This window comes from Pteronotus mesoamericanus, unplaced genomic scaffold, assembly GCF_021234165.1.
Source record: "Pteronotus mesoamericanus isolate MK-2021 breed Mesoamerican mustached bat unplaced genomic scaffold, CSHL_Meso_final scaffold_167, whole genome shotgun sequence".
Classification (NCBI taxonomy): domain Eukaryota; kingdom Metazoa; phylum Chordata; class Mammalia; order Chiroptera; family Mormoopidae; genus Pteronotus; species Pteronotus mesoamericanus.
Genome location: NW_026555308.1, coordinates 36,599,587 through 36,621,253, shown reverse-complemented (window position 1 = coordinate 36,621,253; position 21,667 = coordinate 36,599,587). Strand labels below are relative to the sequence as shown.

Sequence of the window (21,667 nt, the reverse complement as noted above, 5' to 3'; positions counted from 1 at the left end):
CTCAAAAGAAACCTTACAGGCAAGAAGGGGCTGGAAAGTAGTATTCAAAGTCATGAAACGCAAAGACCTACATCCAAGATTGCTCTATCCAGCAAAGCTATCATTTAGAATGGAAAGGCAGATAAAGTGCTTCTCAGATAAGGTCAAGTTAAAGGAGTTCATCATCACCAAGACCGTATTATATGAAATGTTAAAGGGATTTATCTAAGAAAAAGATGTTCAAAACTATGAACAGTAAAATGACAACAAACTCACAACTATCAACAACTGAACCTAAGGGGAAAAAAATTAGCAAACTAGAACAGGAATAGAGTCACAGAAATGGGGATCACATGGAGGGTTATCAGCAGGGAGGAAGAAGGGAGGGAATGGGGGAAAAAGTACAGGGAATAAGAAGCATAAATGACAGGTACAAAATAGACGGGGAGGTTAAGAATAGTATAGGAAATGGAGAAGCCAAAGAAAGAACTTATACGTACAACCCATGGACATGAACTAAGGGCGTGGGGAATGCTGGTGGGAGGGAGGTGCAGGGTGGAGGGGGATAAAGGGGGGAAAAAAATTTGACAACTGTAACAACATAATCAGTAAAATATACTTAAAAAATAAAATTAAAAGGCATATTTATGTTTATAACTGAAAAAAGAATGAAAAATAAGACAAAAATTGAAGACTCAAATTCTGCAACACCATAAAACATGCAAAAAATTTAACTCAAAGATAATCACTACAATAATTTTGTGTAGATCCTGCCAATATTTTTCTCTCAGTAGCATTCCACTGTATGGATGTATCAACGTTAACTGTTTTCAGAAACATGCTTCTAATTTTTCACTAAAGATATGGTTAAAATATATTACAGCTAAATCATTGTGCAGATCCATAATCCTTTCCATACACTGAATTTCAATAAGTTTACCTATTTGGGTCATATGGTAAAAATATGCTATAGAAGTTATACATGTACACACACACACTTATAAACGAACATACACTTTTATCAAATCACAGAGAAGTATATGAAATGGAACAGGAGGAGTGTCCTTTTCTCTTTATCCCACAGCTACATGTAGCAATGTATAGGCATTTCTGGGTATGATGCATTTATGCAACCATAATGAGATCTAGGAAGTCATCCAAAACATATTTTAAAGTGAAAAGAATGAAAACACTAGTTACAAAATCACATGACTAGTATGACCCACCAGATATCCCTTTCTTTTTTTGAAACATGGCTTACTAAAAATATATGCATGCAGGAAAAAATGAGGAGACATCCATCAGCCAGAAGTTGGGTGCCAACTTTCCACTGCTATATCCTGGATAACCCAAGATTACCCACCTTCCACCTTATCTTTTCAATGACTGTTTTGGGATCCCCAGGGGAAGTAGGATCTTGTACTACTAAGTAAACTAGCGTATGTGAAAACCAATTCAAGTACACCTTTTGGGAAAAAAGAGAGTACAGGATATGAAGTAGAATCACATTTGAAAGAGTAACAAATATGTATCTGGAAAAGCAAGACAGTCAATAATAAACAAGATGAGACAGTCATAATAAACAAGATGGGTATGTATCTGAAAGGAGACTCAGGTATAGACTGGAAAAGAAAGGAGGTCACAGAAATGATCCTTCAGAGTTTTTAACTTTTAACAAGACAAATTTTCTTTGATTGATTGAATATACAAATCCAAACACGTATACCTATATAGTAATTAGACTGTAAATGTACCCTTCTAAGGACTGTAATTGTTCACCGTCACTAGAAGAGAAATCTAAGAGGGATGAAAAGGTGAGAAAAAAAGAGGAAAGGAAGAACTCCTTGCTGGGGAGCAGCAAAACACAAACATAATTAAGTCTCATGGGCTGAATTGTGCTCCCTCCAAAAAAATTCATGTGAAGTTCTGATCCTTAGCACCTCAAAATGTTACTTTATTGGAGATAAGTTCTTTAAAAAGATAAACTAAGTTAGAATGAGGTCATTAGAGGGGCCCTAATCCAATATGACTAACATGACTAGTGTCCTGATAAAAAAAATTTGGACACATGTATAGAGAGACGACCACGTGAAGACACAGGCAGATGATCATTTGCAAGCCCAAAAAGAAGAAACCAACCCTGCCAACATCTTGATCTCAGACTTCTAGCCTCCAAAATTGTAAGAAAATAAATTTCTGTTATTTAAGGCACCCAACTCTAGATATTTTATTTTGGCAGCCCGAGCAAACTAATGTAGCAAGGTAAACAGTGAATCATCTTAAGAGTCACTTTGAAGCTGAATATATCTAGGTTTCTGCCCCAGAGAAACTCACATACACATACAACCACTGTAGAAGATGTTCAATACAACACTGTTTACAATAAGAGAAAAAACAGAAACAATTGTCTCCCAGTAGGGAAAAGATTTACAAAATGAAATAATATAAACAATTAAAATATAGCTTTAAACCAGAATTTTGTGTGTTATCATATATTTATCTTAAGCCCTGCCTGGTGTGGCTAAGTGGATTGAGTGCCAGCCAGTGAACCAAAGGATCGCTGGTTTGATTCCCAGTCAGGGCACATGCCTGGGTTGCAGGCCAGGATTCCAGTAGGGAGCGCTGAAGAGGCAACACATATTGATGTTTCTCTCCCTCTTTCTCCCTCCCTTCCCTTCTCTCTAAAAATAAATAAATAAAATCTTTAAAAAATATATTTATCTTAATTTTTTATAAAAGCAACTTACAAAAAGGATACATACAATTTGATGTCATCTACACAATGTTTAAAAACACAAACCAAAGGAATATGGTTTTTGTGTATAAAAAATTTTAAACACATAAATACAATATGATTTTAAGATACAATGGTTCTGAGCAACTGAGATGCTGCTTCATAATGTCCAACTGAAGAGAATTTGTTTTTTCTACACAATGCAAACGCAGACAAAAAAGACTGGTTTTGCTGTTATTAAAACTCACCACTAGAGAAAAAGGACAATTCTCCAAGAACTTCTGTTTGTTTAGATGTATCAACAACATAATCTTCAAAAGAAGTCTGAGCCGCAGGTCTAAAGCTTTTCAAAGATTCCGTAGCTTTCTGGATTCTGTATTCAAACAGATATAATTTACATAACAATGCTTCAGTGAAAAGGAAAATTAGACTAAATATCTGCAATGTGATAAACAAAAGAAAACCACTCAACATTGAGAGTGAAGCAAGAGGTGCTTCACATAACGAACTCCATTATAAACAAACCACTCAGGGCTAATGTGGAACATAGAGCAGTATTTAATGACATTGCTAAGGAGATTCTAGGTTAAAAGTAAAATACCTGAGGTGGAGCTGTTTGGCTGTCTGCACGAAGCAGGACTGATCTGTCTCCTTAAGCACTTCTTGAGCATATCCCACAAGTCCGTTGTTCTCTAGAAGCCCCTGATATTCTTCCATCTGAGTCTGAAATTTGTCTAATCTGAGTTTCTTTGAAGCATCAATTGCTTTCAAAACAGATGATTTCCTCTCTTCTAGAATTTCAAAGAGCTTTTCAAAATGTGTAATTGCATCTTCTTTAGCCCTCTCTCCATTACACTATTATAAAACAAGCAAAGCATTAACAGTCTTTCCATAAAATAACCAAAATTCAATAAAACAAACTCAAATATTGTAAAGAAAATAAATTTTGTCTGATTCTGAAACTTGGCATCAAGGAATGATCGGCAAGGAATGATCAGTAACTTTTATTTAGACATACATTGTAATTTTATTATATTGTACCTTCCTTAAGCTTTTAATCTTCAAAGTTCAGCAATAAATGTATTTAATTAAATAAGAAAATAACCGCCAATTTGTATGCAAAGAAAATTGAGGCAGAAATTAACTGACTTAACCAAAGACATGGGAAAATACAATTCTGGATATGTTGATTCATTTCTAATTAAAGAAATTTTTTTTTTACCATTTCCACCCTATTCTAATTTTTTTAAAAAAAGTAAACCACAGCCACAAAACTCAGTAAAATGACACCCTTTACTAAGTTATAAAGCTCACCACAATGCCACATACCGTTAATAAACATTATTTTCACTGTACAACATAAGTATTCCTTTATGTTGTCCAAAAACATGATCCTATCTGTAGTGCTTATTAAACCTTTTTAATGTCAATGAAATCAGAGATCAACTTGATTTTGAAAATACGACCGTCAAAGCACTCGTAAGCACTCATCGTAAGAGACCCTCGGCAGCAGCCAGCAGGAAAAAGGTCTCCAAGAACATTCTTAAAAGCTCATTATATTATACATTATAAATATATTCTAGAGGTGCACTGTGCATTTTCCAATGACTTCTGGCCAATATGTATAATGAGAGAAAAAACTTTCCAGATTCCCTTCTCTGTTTCCCCACGCCAACAGCCAAGCTATTTTTAAACGGGGGTGATGGGAGGAGACGGAGTGCGGTGACAGGGGGCAGTATTTCCATGACCTATCAGGACATTAAACTAGAAATACCATTATCTGCAGCTAAAAAGGAGATTTTTTTCCAGCTAAATATAATTATAGGTTTAAAAAGGACAGTATCACAATCACCACTGAGTAAAAGTCAAGAATAGAGACAAATTCTCTACTGTAAAAAATCCTTACTGATACGATTACAAATACTGCTTAGGTCGAAGGCACAAAAAGAAACGACGTGTATAATGTGCACTTTTATGCCCAGATTTTTGAGGGAAAAATAAGGTTGCACATTATAAATGGCTAGTATTAATTCTATATCTATGGAAGTGTTTTTAATTATTTTATTTATGTTTGCGTTAAAACTGTTAACTCTAGAAAGCAATAACGATATCCATATGCAAAATAATACCCTGGAATATAGTAATTGATTTTATCTATAAATAAAAAATTGAATTAAAAATTTAAAATGAAAGATTTTTTTTCCTGAAAATTGGGCCAAAAACATGGGTGCACATTATACACGGGAGTGCATTCTACACAGCAAATACAGCAAACAATTTCTCCAGACTCCCATGGAATCTGTGTCTACATGAATACTTGATGCCTGCGTTCCTCGATTTTCACTATACTAAATGAAAAACTCCAGAACATGTATTGAGTCTCCCTTATTTCTGAAGGACAGCATGACTGAGAAGTAACGGAGTAAAATCAACCTAAAATGACCAAAGAGACAATCCCTGAGGCAACCTAATAATCTGGGAGCGAGGTGGTAACTTGCTATGTGTTGATTATACCAATCAGACAAAAATACAAAAATAAAGCTCCATCTTTAAATTACATAGAAAAACAACTTCCTTAGAGTGGTAAATGCAATTAGTGAATATTAGAAAAAGTATTAAAAACAAGCAACACTGGTAATTTAGTGTGAATTCACATAATTTCTCAATAATTTTAACCCATCTTTGAAAAAAATTTTTAAGAAATAACAGTCTCATACTATTCAGGATACTTTTTGAATTATAACTTTTAAAGTGATAAGGAGTAATGGTTCTCCAATTTATTTTACAAAGACAAAAGAAACAGGCATTAAATTAATGAATATTTGGAATTTTAAACAAATCTGGTCCTATCCATACGTAAGTACACTTTTTTCCCATCATATTGTGATTCTCCTGTGCACACATATTGATTTTTTTTCCTGTTAACCTAGTCTTGTGTCAATTTTATTGTTTTATTATTATTCCAGTCAGAAGAGCTAAAGCAGGATAGAGAGGGGGAAATTTTCCTCCCAAATTCAAAAGATAAAAAAGGCATAAAAGTAAACCCCAATGCTTATAACTTCAAGCTGCCTAGTTTCCTTCACTGATGGCAACCACTGTCACTGATTTCTTAGGTGTCTTTCCAGACATATTTTGTAATATCTGTGTTTACAAATATATAGACATACATCTGCTGAACCCTATGAAATTGCCATTTTTGAAGTTTAAAAAAATCAACATTTACATGAGATTCAACCTAATATATATGTACATTGCATAGAATTTTTAATCACACTAATGGTAGCATGCTATACACAATGTGCATTTTGATTTCTCACTTAACAAAAAATCTCGAGATCTTCCCATATCCGTAAGCACAGATCCACCTCGTTCTTTTATTTTTCCATACATAGTACATTTTTCAAATATGATCTGTTAATTGTGTAAAATATAGATAATTGCAAAAGCTATCATTTCTATACATTACTACTTTTGAGACCTTAATTGTCACATAAAAAGTTTGTCATTCTTTCCTGTGTTCCAGTATGATTTAATCACTCACCTCTATCCTATCAGTGATCACACAGCATTATAATTTATATTTTATATTTGTTGTCCTAGTCACAGAAAACCAGAAGTGAAATGTAATTTTGTACTCCCATCTCATATACTAGCCCTCAAATTTTATATATTAAAAAATAATTATCTAGATGAAAATACAAACTAGTTTATCACTTACCTCTGTTTCTTTCATTAACAAATTTAGTTCAGAAATTTGCCTCTTCACCTGGCTCTCCTTGCCAATAAGGTAATCAATATCCTTTGAAAGCTTTTCCTGATGGAACATATTAGTAACACAAATAAACAGAAATAGAATTTTAACACAGGCCTTGCAAAATCTTTTTTTTTTACACAGTACTTCTTTAGCCTATGATGAACAGACTATGGCAATTATAGTTATTAACCCAGGGCAAACAGTTTCTGGCCTTTAGGACAGAGACCCAAATATATGTAAGAGATTAGAAGCAGGCTGGAAAAAAGAGCAATGTAGTAATGTTCATATGAATTAAAAATCCTAAATACACAAATAGTACAATTTTGATAGCTCTTTTCACTTCTAGAAGTCTTCCTCCTAAGGCTTCTATTCTAAGTAAAGGGAAGAGCAGCAATTTGAACTTTGTGACTTACTGCCAGACTTTATATTCCCTTGCACACACACATACCCCGCCCACGCCCACACCCACACCGCAAATAGTAACAAAGACCCTTCCAAGATAATCTTCAAAGCCTATCTCAGCCTGGGTATTCATTAAATAATTACATAATACATAATAATGCAAATACAGATTTATAAAAAATAGAGCTGATAAAACTTCCAGAGCTTACTGAGTAACTTGTTTATAAGGTAGCCATTTTGAAGTGAGTATAGTTTATTATAAATATCATGTCATAGGTTTTGGGGAGATCCCCAGTCCATCCCAGAAAAAAATAATATGTAATATGCCTGAAGTGTATTAAAAAACAATACAAGAAAACCCTGAAGCACCATGGTACAAAGTTAAAACAGACAAATGCATTCAATCTAAATAAGAATAAGAACATTCTGAAAACACTTTCCAAACTACAGCATTTATAGGATCTGAGCATTTCTTGGTCACTGATGAAGATATGAATGAAAAGGGTGAGAAACAAATAAAAAGAGACGGAAATCCAACTTTCAGGAATTTAAGAAGTTAGTCTCCTACATATTCCATCTTCCTTTTTTTTACTCAGACTATGCAACAAGGGAACGTATGCAGAAATCAAAGTGACAGGTGCCATCTTTAATTCTTTGGAACACCCAGAAATCAGACACAGTGCGTTTTCTTGATGGCTCACTGGAGAGACAGAGAAAGAACCTATCTGGTAAAGGAACGAGATTTCTGAGGACTAAAAGCAAGATGGGTCCAAGAAAGAAACTAGGATGATAAGAACAAAAGAGAGAGAAAACCTTGCAGCATTTTACAGAGGAGGAAACCAAAGCTCACTGGGTACAAACTTCACAGTCAGTAACTGAACTAAAACCTCCTCACTGCACAGTTCCTCCTATATGTCCCTGTCGAACGCACCATGGCACAAAGATACTTGAAGTATCAGGTGCAGATGGTGGCACTCTTTTTAGCTACAGTAACAAGGAGAAGAATTTGGCCATCTAAATCGAAGTAGGTTGGGTTCTAAAACAGCTTAAGTTAGAAATACAAGAAAGGCTAGAGAAGAATAGATGACAGAATTCAGAAATATGGTCTAAGGTCTAAGAGCAGTAGGGGTCACTCTCAGTGAGCGGTAACGCTTAAAGTCTCCGGCCAATGACAGCCTGAAAGTGACGGCTCCAGTCTTCCCTGTCCCCTCAGACCTACGCAGTCTGTGTTAGATTAGATCTATTTTAACCAAAAAGCAGTGTCTACTTATTCATAGGTCTCCAAAAAGTTTAAGCACCAGAAGTGAGGATAAAGTAAAATGTAAAGTGCCCCCCCCCCAAAAAAAACCCCACCATGGATCCTATCTTCAAGAAGTTCATTTAATGGGGGAAGCAGTTTTAAATCCTTTAGATACATTAGGGCCACAGTTCTCTAGGATCTGATCAGAGGCTGACTGCTCAAGGACCCCAAAATTGCTCAAAAGCTTTCCTCTAGAGCAGTGGTTCTCAAGTGCTGTGTGCATCAGCCTCTGACAACTAATACAGAGTACAGGGGCCTGAGCTCATTGAAGTGGGAGAGGACTTGGTGTCTGTAGTTTTACCAAGTGTTCCAAGCGATTCTAATACCCATCGAAGTTTGAGAACCACTGCCTCCCTATTTAATCAGGTCCTGGGATGAAAGGTACCCAAAGAAACATTAGAGTGAACAAAACAAAGGAGAAGGAAGAGAGAGAATTTCATTCAACGATTTCTCTGAATACCTTTTATATGAGCAGGCTAGGAGAAGAGTATATAACCAATATGGTCCCTTGCTCTCATGGGTTATATAATTTTAAAGGTGATATCAGCTTTGCTATGTATCTGAAATGTTCAGAATAAAGTGTTGGGAGGAAAAGGTATATCATGATACACTTTAGTCAAGTGTCAAATTATGTCAGCAAACATGACAATACTATTCACAACAAATTTCACATATCCTAAGGTACAAAAGCTATATTACTTTCTCATTCAATGGGGACTATTTCTAGGGATGTTTACATTTTCTACTTTGCTAGGTCCTACTTTCTAATCATTTGCCTAAAATCACAAACCCAGAGGAAATAACAGTACCTGAACAAGATTCTCAGCGCCCTTCTAGAAATTTATAGGAATGAAGGAAAATAAAAATAGCAAAAATTCCTTAGGAAATATTCCTCCATAAAATGTTAACTACTGTAAATATAACTATAGAGTGGACAAATGAAGATGAGCTAACCACCAACTCTCCTTAATGAGAAACTGCACAGCTGTGTGAGAAGTTGAAAAGAATCCTAGAAAATCCACTGACAGAGAAGTAGGAGAGGCACGGTCTTGAGGTGTGGCCAGACTGATGAAAGACAGAGAATACTCAACTGCAGCCCCCTTTGCACGGTTGAACAGAATTCATAAGCCTTAACGGTGCAAGGTGGTCAGAGGAAAGAGTAAACTGGGTTCCCAATGGAGGGAGGTGGGAAGATCTCTGTATCGGTCCCTCTTATGGAAGAACAAGTCAATAAGCAAAGGCAAGCTATAAAAAAGATGGAACTGCTCTATTTTGAATGTTTATGTTTACACACTTCTGTATGTCTGGAAATTAACAGGAGAGATGATTATATGGAAGGAAAAAAACAAATACAGGTGTCACCTAACAGAAGACTACCAGTAGTAGCACTTACTCCTCTCAGTTATTAACTATTTAGGCCAGTTCACCCAAAAGTAATAGCACTTTCCAGAATTGAAAGGGCACCATCCACAGAACAACTTGGTAATAACCCTGAGAGGCCATACACTCCAACACAGTCTACCTGCATGCGAAGCCAGGTCAGATAGAGGTAGATAGGGAGCCTGGCCCCTGCTTCAACAGTTACAACAAGCAGCAGACAAATCACAGAGATAAAGCTATACAGTATGATACCCATTTATTTCTCTTCTCTCTTTGCAACACTTCAGTGAGTAAAAGTGAACATGATAATATAGACTGTATCATGTAGCTTCCAGCTTAAAAATCTAAAACCAAGTGAAAAGGAAGACAATATAAGGCAATCTGATTACTACTTTTGGAAACTGAAAAATCTATTATGAAGTCTATTTTTTAAAAAGTCTTAACATATATGAGAGAAATAAAAGAATGTAAGGACTAACTTAAGTGTATATTATTGTCAAAGATTTCACTCCAGGTAAAATAATTTTTGGACAACTAATATAAGATCAAACCAATAAGCAACAAACAAAAAAGGTGTCCAAATTAAATTTAATTAGCAAACACTGGTACTACCACTGGAGGGCATAATAAGAGTAGCAATGATCGGAATTTCTCTCCCACTTGAAAAAAATTTAAAGGGCCATCAGAAAATATGAAAGAGCTCTCAAGACACTGGACATCAAGAAACAAAGAACTCTGAGAGATGGTACACAAGATAAGCCTATGATTGCCCCCAGCGTACTGTCTGGAGAAGGTTTCCAAGGCCAGGTGCAAAGAAGAACTCAGATGGATCCAGGACTCCAATGAGTTGAAAAGATGAAGCTGAGAATCCGGGTAGGCCAAAGTTTGTAAAGTGTGATTCTTAAGAACAGGGCTACAGAAGGAACTCCAGAGATGGTCAAGGGTTCCCCTTATTTAGTCAAGAGAGTACTGATCAATCCATAGTGGGAGAAAACTGCCAGAAGCCAGGGAAAGAATCACCCAAAAGGATTAGAGGGAACAGCTCCAGGACCTCACACAACACTGGCATAGTGCCTGTTTACTACCAGCCAGACTAAATTCATGGGGCACTGGGAAGAGTAAAGAAAGGTTCCTTACATCAACAGTTCTGTTAAAATTAGCCCTAGAACTAAGTGTTGCTCTGCTCTACCTAACAAAGCTTAAAAGCAAGGCCCAAGAGGAACAACTGTTTCCAAGTAAGCAACTTAATCACATATCAGAAGAAAACTCAAGAATCTGTAGGGCACAAAAATATCCAGCACCTAACAAGGAAAAATTACAGTACCTGGCAGCCAATCAAAAACTGCCAGGCGCGCGAAGGAGTGAGGGATACAAATCAAAATGAGAAGAAATATCAATCAAAATTGACCTAGTAATGCCCTGGCTAGGTCGCTCAATTGGTTGGAGACATCGTAAAGGGTTGCAGGTTCCATCCCTGGACCAGGCACATTACCTAGGCTGTGGATTCAATACCAGCTGGAAGCGCATATGGGAGGCAACTGGTCAATGTTTCTCTCCCATATCGATGTTTCTCTTATTGATGTTTCTCTCTCTCTCTCTCTTTCCCCTCACCCTCCCTCCTTCCTTCCCCACCTCCTTCCTCTCTCTTTCAAATCAATAAACATCCTCAGGTGAGCATTAAAAAAAAAACTGACCCAGTAATGACACAGATGACAGAAGTAATATACAATGACAATAAAACAATTATACCTGTAATCCACATACTCAATGTAAAAGATTGAGCATAATAGACATATAAAAATGCAAAATATAAAACTGTATGTATAAATAAAAATTAAATATAGCTCAAAATTCACATACATATTATTAGAAAAGAAACAAAAGTTAAAATGGATGGTAGATTTATACACTGATTTCATTCCTTTTTAAAATATTGCTTAAAATAAAAAAGAATGAAACAAAAAAAAACAGCATTACACCACTGCCTACCTTGCTATTTTAAAAAGGCCATGTATAAGCTTAAAAGACAGGAAGTTACTCATTTGGAGCGAGCAAGGGTCTCACCAGAATAAACAAAATTCTATAGACAAGTAACAAGGATTAAATGTCTTAAAATAGTTAACTGTCCTTTAAAGGGTGACATTCCCATACACACAATGTCACAGGCACTGGGCTCACTTGTGGATTATATAATGAAGTGTCCTTCATCCCTGTCTCTTTCCCCAGAGTTCAGAACTAGTACGTCAGTATGACAAAGAACTGCCTAACAATCTCTATCAGTAGACCATTAATTAACAATTTACATTGTTAACTCATTTCAGTAAAACAGACCACAAAACAAGTCTTGATTTTATAAAGAAAAAGTTAAAGGCATAAAGTAAAATAAAGTTGTAAAGAATCAAAATTTAGTTTCAAAAATAAACAAGTCCTACCTTTAAGGTTTTGTAGGCACTGCTCATGGTTGTTACACGGTGATTGGAATGATTACCACCCAGCTTACAGAGATGGCAAACTGGCCTCCTACATAATTCACAGTACATGTTTATTCTCTCTGTTTCATGCTCTGGGCACATTAAAATCTATTGAGCAAAGAATAAAAGTGTGATTAAGGGCCATCATAGCTTGCAGGACACTCCAAGTCCAAAAATAAAAAAGATCTGCTTTAGATAATCACTAAATCAAGCCATTTAAATGAATAAAGTATAAAAAGAAAAGCATTTGGGTTTATCATATGAAAATTCTCTATATTAGAACTACCACTGCTCAATTTCAAAGTATATTAAATATGGCGATGTTACTGCCCCTACACTTGGTGATAAGATGGTGAAAATTTAATTCCTTTTAGACCTAAGCAGAATGTCTAACCAGGCTCTCACAACACTGACTAAGGCAACTGTTAATGATTATAATCAATATTTTTATAAGGTACCGTAAGAAATAACTTATAAGAACCCAGGCCTTACTATCCTCAAAAGAAATCTGCTACTAGGAGAGTTGTGGAACACTTTATGATATAAGCTTCCAGATGTGTTTGCTTTTACATATTAATTGCACACACACTCACCAAATTTAGAATTGTGTTTTTCTTACTTAAATTTTTACCTTTTACTCAGTAAACTATCATCAGAAGTACATTTGAAGATTTACATAAATAGAACGATTTTCATTTGGGAAGGGAGATTCCTTTAGACTAGCATGTTAATGAAATCAAAAAGTTATCCATGATTCCAACAGTTCAAATTTTAAGCAATTACAACTGCTCTGATAATTTATAAAGAAAAAAATACGTCCAATTTGAAAGTCCCAATACTAACATGAAGGTCCTGGAGAAAAATAACTGGAAAAGATTTCAAATTTTTTAGTATGTCCAAGATCCTACATCCTCAAAGCCCCTACATTTAAAGTAATATATAAAGTTTAGCTTTCTGCAAGGAATGATTATAAGAACTCAAAGCTATAGGCAAATATTCTATAGAATAACCTTTTTAGAATTTTACTATATTGAATAACACTAACAACTTAGGAGAAAAAAGATTTTTCTCAATATAATCTAATCTTATTTCTTTAGTTCTCTCATTACTCTTTTATTTTAAACAGAAAAAATAAGTCTGCAATTTATACTCAAAATTTTTACTCAAAATTTCATGAATTCTTAACTCATAAAACCCAAGCCTAGTATAATTTATTTAATAATCATAGACTCTTTCATGATGAAATTTATCAACATTTTATTTAAAAAAAAAAAGTAAACACCAAGTTGAAGTCATAAATTTTTAAAAGTCTCTGACCTTGAGCATTTAAAATGACACAGGAATATGACAGAGGATTGAAAGGTATTTAATAAATCTTACTACACCGACATAGTTTGAAAAAAGAGTCATTCAGAACATGGAAGCATAGATTTTGTTTTAATCTACCAGTATACTACACTATTTAATATGATGTAAATACTCAACTCATAATTTCAAGACTTTGGGGATTTTTTTCCCCTATTTTTCTATTACAAATTTAAGGTTTTATGCTCAACAATATAGATTTTAATACACAGTAACTAGGTTATAAGGAATAAGAACTTTAACTGAGAATCTACATAAATCAGAAAGCAGTATAAGTGAAGATACCCAAAAACCATTCTTTCAGTCACAGAGAAGGACTAGCAATACATAATACATAAACAATACATAATAATACATAAAGTTCGTTTGAGCATTATTATAGAAATTACCCATAATATTTAAGAAATGCAAATTCTACGTCAGATACTAGGTAGTATATCACAAACTTCAGAATATTAGGCTGTAATTACACCTATTTATTCATAGCACAATTTTAGCTAACTTTTAGACAATTATGCAAATATCATATTAAAACACAGGCGCTTTTCAACTTTAACCATTTTAATCATAAAGAGTACATATGAGATCACCTTCCTTCTATTCCTCAGAGTTATCATTATGAGCATTGCTGTATGGTGTTGTAGTACGTTGTACTTCTAACCCGGGGGGACATTTAGCAGCACACTAAATATCTCCACCTACTAGGCCTTAATTTCTTGTACAGGCTTTTAAAGTTATTTCTTCTTACTGTCAAACTCTAGACTTGCAGTAATTCCTTTTATAATACTAAGTTTACTATTCTAATAAAACTTCACTTACCTTGGGTCTAAAATTAGTGGTTGGGCCCACATATTCATGCTGAGCTTTGACAGTACCCCACGGGTGATAAATTTTGAAGCATTCATTGCAGTAGCTTGCACTACAGTCCATGCAACTTTTTGTGGACTCTTGAGGTGGTGGCTTACAAAGATCACACATAATGGCTGTGGCTGCCCTGGCTGCCTGCCGATATTTCTCAACAATGGTTTCCAAAGTAAAATTTCGAAAGAGACCATTGATTCCTCGCTCTCCAAGATCCACGTCATGCTCACAGCCAGGGCAAGGAAAAGTAGTTGTCCTAGGGGTCAATGAATTGCGCTTCCAGCCTGTGTAAGTAGTAAGTCCTTGTTTAGTTACATCAGTAGGAGAATGAAGGAAAAAAAGAGTGATGTTTTGGAACAATATATATCTACAAATATAGTCCAAAACTTGAATGCTCAAAGTGGCTCCCTTTGAATCAATTTGTTTTCTGAAAATACTTTTTAAAAAAATATTTTCCCTTGGTAAGTAAAAGACAGACCCAAGTTATTGAACAATTATTGAAACCAAAGAGGAAAATATTCTACAGTAAATCCCATATAAAAACCATTTTAAATCAAACAGATATATGGGCCAAATATAAAGGGTCCAGCAGAAGTAACGCATGCTTGAGTGTGGTTGGCAGGGTAGTAATATGGGTGTAATAATTTATAGTTTTAATATGAACATTTCACCTAAAATGTCACATGGTGTGCTTGAGCATGATATCGTTGTGTTACAGAACTACATGCTTATGATTCTGTAATAAAAGATTTTGTAATAAAAAAGGGGCGTTATTTGTGCTGGACGCCCCCCCCCCCCGTATAATACAATACTACACAGGGTCAGGATCTTTGAAATTATATAATTAACATTTATACTTATTTTTATATATCATATCCAAAGGAATTTGACTTCCATTTAAATGAACACAATACTCACTGTGTGATTAAAAAGTGATTCATACATAAAAAAACAGGAGTCCTTAGCCTGGGGCTCCACAACTAGGTTCCAATCAAGAGCTCAAACTATTTGAACTGTATGCAAATTTTGCATATTTATACCTATGCATATTTTCTGGTTACATAATCCATATCTTTTATCAGATTCTCAAAGAAACATGTGACCACAAAATTGTAAAGAACCACTGCAATAGAGGGTTTCCCACGGTAGTATTGTTTTATCTGGGAAAATTCAGTAGGCAAAATCATTAGCTAATTGAGTGCAATCAGTAAAAGAGTGAAAAGCTCATTCATAGACCTAGAATCTAGCGACTAACTATAAGAGAGACCAACCATTTAGTATCTTCTTATGACCTGAAAAATAGAATCATTAAGGTTACTTCATTCAGTAAGCCAAAAGTTACCCAAGAAGTATTACAAATAATTTTGTAACATATACACAGTACAATGAATTACCTTAAACATCACACTTCAGTTCAGTATTATTCTGATTTTAACAAACAAGAAACCAAGACATGACAATCCTTACCCACAGGCTCACAAGAATCCAGGGTTGTCCGTTTAACATAAGTGCATGCTTACCACAGTCCCTCCTCTCATTTATAAATCTATTCTTAGAGTATGTAATCTTAGTTACCCACAAAAGAACTACCTAAAAATAAACACAAACTTCTTAAACTACAGCCTTCTTTAATACTGCCATGTATCCAGTATTAAAAGTGAATGGTTAAATTTAGTATACCACATTTAGAAAAGATCTTTAAGCAGCTATACATAATAATTGCCTTGGCCATTAACATCACCACTGAAAAGAATTTCTTAAAAAATGCCTGGCATGATATACGTGCAGGTAAAATCTGGCAATCAGCTCAATACTATTCCTTTAAATTGACTTTATAACATGCAAGATGGCATTAGGCCCTGAAAGCTACTTATGGAACACATATGCAGAATATTTTTAATACCTCCAGTAAAGATATTTTAACCTTTACATTTTTAAACACACACGAAAAAGCTGCCCCATAAAAATCTGAAAATCCTACAAAAAAATATATTCTTGTACTAATTCTAAAAACATGCAATACAGTCCAAGATGTTTGACAACATAGCAAGCATATAATTAAATGAGCAGCAAAGCTGTTTTTAAAACACATGCCAATGAAAATTTCATTTAGTGAAAAAACAAGCCAAATGATTCTAGAAGTGATACAGTGCAGTGGTCAAGTTTAAACAAATGAAAATTCACATTTAATTGCATGCTTTCATACATGAACTAGGTGACAGAAAGTAAAATGGTTAACTAATCTCAACAGTCAATGTATATTTTTTAAATGGGTTATTATTGGTTTTATGAATTGAAGGTTGTGATCAATTGAGTAATGGGAAAAAAAAAATTAAATCATGCTTTAACATGTACACTAGTGACGCCCAGGTTTTGGCATTCATGTTCAGAAGTTTAAAAAAGTTTCATCCCTTTTCTGTAAACCTCTTGTAACTTATATTTATAATAAAAAAATAAGGCATAAAGCATCATACTAAACTTCTTAAATCAAACAAATATTAAATCAATACCTATTTTTCTGAACAGATTTTAAAAGCTCAATTTTTTTTCAAATGATAAATAACTGATACATTATATTTCAGCTCTTTGACTTCTACCATTGTTTTCATTTAAAAAGAAAACAGGATATATGTTCATGGCAATTAGGAAAACAGGACACATCTAAGGATATTCTGGGAAGTAAATCTAATGAGAAAAATCAAGGAGTGGAACTAAGAATAAAATGTAATAGAATCAACTTTTCACTCTCTATAGCTGTGCTGTCCAACATAGTTAGTAACCATTAGCCAAATGTGGCTACTGAAATTAGATTTAATTCAAATTAAATTAAAAATTCAATTCCTTGGTTGCACCAGCCACATTTCTAATTCTCAAGAGCCACGTGCAGCTAGTGGCTACCATACTGTACTGCGCAGGGTCAAACATTTCCACGACTGTAGAAAGTTCCACTGGATAATACTTCTCAATAGCATAATATGATGAAAAAAAAGTAATAATGGCTTAGAAAGGTAAGGAAGCAATAACGTAGGCCAAGCAATCCAACTTTAAGTCAAACTATATTTGTGGGGCCAACAACGTACACAAATGATATGAATACTGTGGTCCTGCAGAATCAATTCTTTTCCCCATATAACTTTAGTTCAAAAAGAAAATTTAGTTAAATCAAGTACAAATCAATAATTTAAAAAATGAAGACTCCAAAATATCTTCAAATTGGTTTATGGCAAATTCCCCCAAAAGTCAGCTTTCAGTCATATTTTTTACCCTTTAAATATGAAAGAGATAAGAAAGTATTCAAAACAAAGAGAGTCAATACATGTCAGCTTCAAAAACTCTGCTAGCTGCATCTCTCTCCAACATTCTGGCTAGAAACACCTTCCCCACGGTACCACCTGGCAGTCAGTGGACTCTCTCTCCCCACACGGGATGTTCATGTCGGGCTTTTCGGTGTTTGGCAATGGGTTGGTGTTTATGCTGCCCCACTAATGTTTCTTTTACACACTCTAACCATCTGATTCCTACCAGTTATGTTTACTTACTGAGTATTATTAGTATTTTCAACTTGCAATACCTTTTTCTCAACTACTACCATAATCAAAAAAAGGTAAGAAGCAATGCACTTTTAAAAAGTAAATTGCTCCTACCTATCCTCCTAAGTGCTGTCTTTCAATATTTAAAATTGTCTGAGACTCACTAAAGCCTGTAAGAGAAAAGATCACATGTGGCTTCTAGCAGTGGCTATTAGATTTTAAAATCAAGGCATGTAGAGGAAGATAAGGAAGACAGAAAAGGGATGGCATTCCAGATATTTATTTTCTCCAATAAGATACAAGGTATCACCAGCATTTCACCAAAAAAAAAAAAAAAAAAAAAAAACCAATTTTACTTTAAAGGTCAACTGGAGTAAAAAAAACCTTTTTTTTTTTTTTTTAAATAAGATAGGTTAGCTCATCTTTTATATAGAAACAAATAATACTTCACAAAGCCTTAAAAAGCAGTATACATTATTTACCCGCAAATGGGTAGGACCTCAATGTTACAACTCAAATATTTTAAAACATTAATAAAGACACCATATGCATAAAACAAGCAAAGATTGTTTTTAACTACAAAAATTTGAAACATCTTTAAGCAAATTTTTAAGTACAGAAGAAAGTACTGGCTTATTTAACCTCACCAAGGTAGCAATATGACAGTTAACATAAATATTGTTCCAGTAAGTAAATGTAAAGGATTTTTAAATTAACATTATTTTAAAAGATAACAGAGGTATGTCATTTTCTTTAAAAATATCTTGTCATGTATATTGACAAAATTGCATGCACTAATAATCAGTGCTCTCCTTTAAAAACATCAGAACTTGTTTGGAAATTTAGTCCTGTTGACCTTTAAGTCATTTCAGCCCAATTTGCTCACTTCCTACAAAATTTTGAAGACTTGACCACTGATGTTTAAAACCTTATTTATACAAGGTTATTTAATTTAAATCTAACACTATACTGCCTGCGGCCACACAAGCAATAAAGCATTCTACCTCTCCACCCCAAAGATCTCCGCTGCGATGCTGTGAACAATGAACAGAAAGCTGGATTTAGAATTTAATTTCAAAGAGAAGATTCACAAATTGTTAACAAAAGATAAAGCAGTAACTGTGTCCTGCACGTAACACAATTATTGAATTAACAGGAAAAAAACATGTTCTTCCTGGTACACATGGTATTTATGAAGCCATCAAACCTATCTTAGAACTCAGAATTAATCATTATTGATGCAGCTTTTAAAAGATCTACACTTTATCTTATAGATTTGTATCTTTAAACAATGATTTCTAGTAACCATTGCAAATACAAAGTAAAATCAAGCATATCTTATTTTTTTACTGATGTAAATAAATATTACTAAAACTATACCTTTGTGACAAAAGGAAATATAAAATAGGTGAAAAACTTGCATATATATGACCAAACATGTTCAGGAATATAAATCTTTTATTTTTACATAATTTAATATGCTATTTTTATACACACCATAATTCCTTTCAAAGCACCTTTTTTTAAAATTCTGTCAAATGTCCAATGCAATATTATACAAAGGAATATGTGAGCCAAAAGTGTAAGCCACATATGTCATTTTAAATTTCAGAATAGCCAAATTTCAAAAAACAGGTGATATTCATTTTAATAACATGTGTTATTTAACCCAATATATCCAAAATACTATCATTTCAAAATGTAATCAATATAAAAATTATGAAGAGAGCCTTGGCTGGTGTGGCTTAGTTGACTAATAGCCAGTCTGTGAACCAAAGGGTCGCCAGTTCGATTCCCAGTCGGGGCACATGCCTGGGTCGCAGGCCAGGTCCCAGGTAGTGGATGCATGAGAGGCAACCACACAGTGCTGTATGTATCTCTCCCTCTCTTTCTCCCTCCCTTCCCCTCTCTCTAAAAACAAATAAAATTTTTAAAAAATTTTTAAGAGATATTTTATATTCCTCTTTTATTTCTAGGTGTTCAAAATCCAGTGTGTGTTTACACTTACAGCACATCTCAATTCACACTAGCATATTTCAGTGCTAATCAGCCAGCCACATGTGTCTAGTAGCTACTGTACTGGACAGTCCAGATATAATTCACCCCTTAATTACCACTGGCAAAACTAATTTTTAGAATTCTATTACTCCCACACCAAGTACTCAGAACAGGGACTCTGATTTCCTTCTCAAGCATGTCAAAATGCTGAAATACTAAACTTAAAAAAAAAAAAAAACCTGCGAGACAAAAAGGGAAAATTACCCATGAACTTATGTTTGAACTATCCAAAGAAACTGACTTCTACTATTTTAAAACTGGTGATCGTGGGATAGGAAATGCTAAAATTTGCATTCATTTGCTAAAAACCTCCAGGATTTACTACTATACTTGGAGTCTCCTCACCCTCTGAATACTCTATCTGTATCTGTTAACTTACTTTATATGCTTTTGATGAAGCGCAGTGTTCTTAATTGTTACATCTCTTATGAAGCTCTATGTACAATATTAGGCTATGTGCTTCTTTAAAAAAAAAAGAGGGATGGGATCTATCTTTTTCATTACTCTTCAACATTTAGCCACGTCTCGTAACTAGCAGGTAACAAATAATTGGCAAATGAATGAATGCAACTGGTACTCAAAAAGTCACAGTACTTCAGGGATGGAGAATACATAGAAGATGACATAACAACTGGTTTGACCCACTACCCAAGGCAGAAATGACCTCCATGATATCTGCAAAAGATGGTCACTCATCCATTGTATAAAACAAAGACTCCAAACATCGATGGCCCCAAGGCTGGATGGGTCAGAGTCAGAGATGTGTTTTGGTTGCCCTGACCCTATACTGAGTTGGTGTGCTGTTTTTAAATAATTTGAATTGACTACCCATATTTAAAAAACAGATTTTGTATCAAAACCACTCTCAGGCTTTTGTTGGGGGGGGAAACATTAAATCTGATAATCTGGGGCCCCCAAACCCATATGATAATTCACTAGTGCCAAGGGGCTACGGTCCCCATAGAGAAGGCATCCACTCTAGTCTCCACAATCCAAACTACGCCTACTGTCTCCAACAGGGTCAGCCTGGAGTCAGCTGGCTGCTGACATGGGGGCTGCTGGTTTTCTTACAGTAGTTGAGTTAATGAGAAAAAGAAATATTTACTGTTGTCCTACGCTGAGATCAAAGAAGCAAAATGATAGAGGGTCCTGTATTTATTTTTCTGGGGCCTGTTTCATTAATATACTTATTTTGCCCCGGAGGCATCTAAATTTGACCTCTAAACGCTTCTAGCGATAGTGACCTGACAAAATTAGGCAGCCCATTTCATTTTTGGACAGCCTTAAGTGTTTGCTTTCTCTCATGTTAAATTGTAATCTGCCTTTCTATTTCATCTATCCAGTGATCTGGAACCTTTGCCACAAAGATACCCAATGTACTATTGTCTTCCACAAAACAGTCATCATATTCTGCACTCATCCCTCCTGCAAGTTAAATATTCTTATTTCCTGCAACTGTTGTTCACAGTAAAGTTTTCTAACTTCCTCCCTCAGGCCATAACCCAAGCAATAAAGTTCTTTCAAAGAAGAGGGAGGAACATCTCCGTAATTTTATTTTTGATCTAGACAGAATAAAGTGTGCTGGACTAGGTCTCCTGTTCTGGAAATTACTGAATATAAGCCGTTACAGCAAGCTTTGAACAAATCTTGCAGCAGAGGTTTGCCATTTAACACCTGCTCAACACATATTTATTAAACATCTACTGAGTACTGTGCCAGGTAAGTTCCTGAAAACAGAAACAGTTAACTATATTTCATCTGCATTTCTTTCCTACTTGATATTAATCACATGTAAAACTAAACAAATCTTAAGGCCAGAAGCCTACCTAAAAT

At 34.7% G+C, this 21,667-nt stretch overlaps 1 protein-coding gene across 2 annotated transcripts in view; it reads right to left on the bottom strand.

The window, feature by feature from the left end:
- TRIM36 (tripartite motif containing 36) overlaps positions 1-21,667 on the bottom strand; it is a 42,098-nt gene that overhangs the window by 6,510 nt on the left and 13,921 nt on the right. The window contains exons 3-8 of one of the 2 annotated variants that reach the window (XM_054589329.1): positions 15,518-15,538; positions 14,205-14,530; positions 11,982-12,128; positions 6,432-6,527; positions 3,315-3,568; positions 2,962-3,086 (exon numbers count right to left, since the gene is read on the bottom strand). In XM_054589329.1, coding sequence (XP_054445304.1) covers positions 2,962-3,086; positions 3,315-3,568; positions 6,432-6,527; positions 11,982-12,128; positions 14,205-14,530; positions 15,518-15,538 — 969 coding nt within the window. The remainder of the gene's footprint in view (positions 1-2,961; positions 3,087-3,314; positions 3,569-6,431; positions 6,528-11,981; positions 12,129-14,204; positions 14,531-15,517; positions 15,539-21,667) is intronic. The other variant, XM_054589330.1, reaches the window with a different exon arrangement.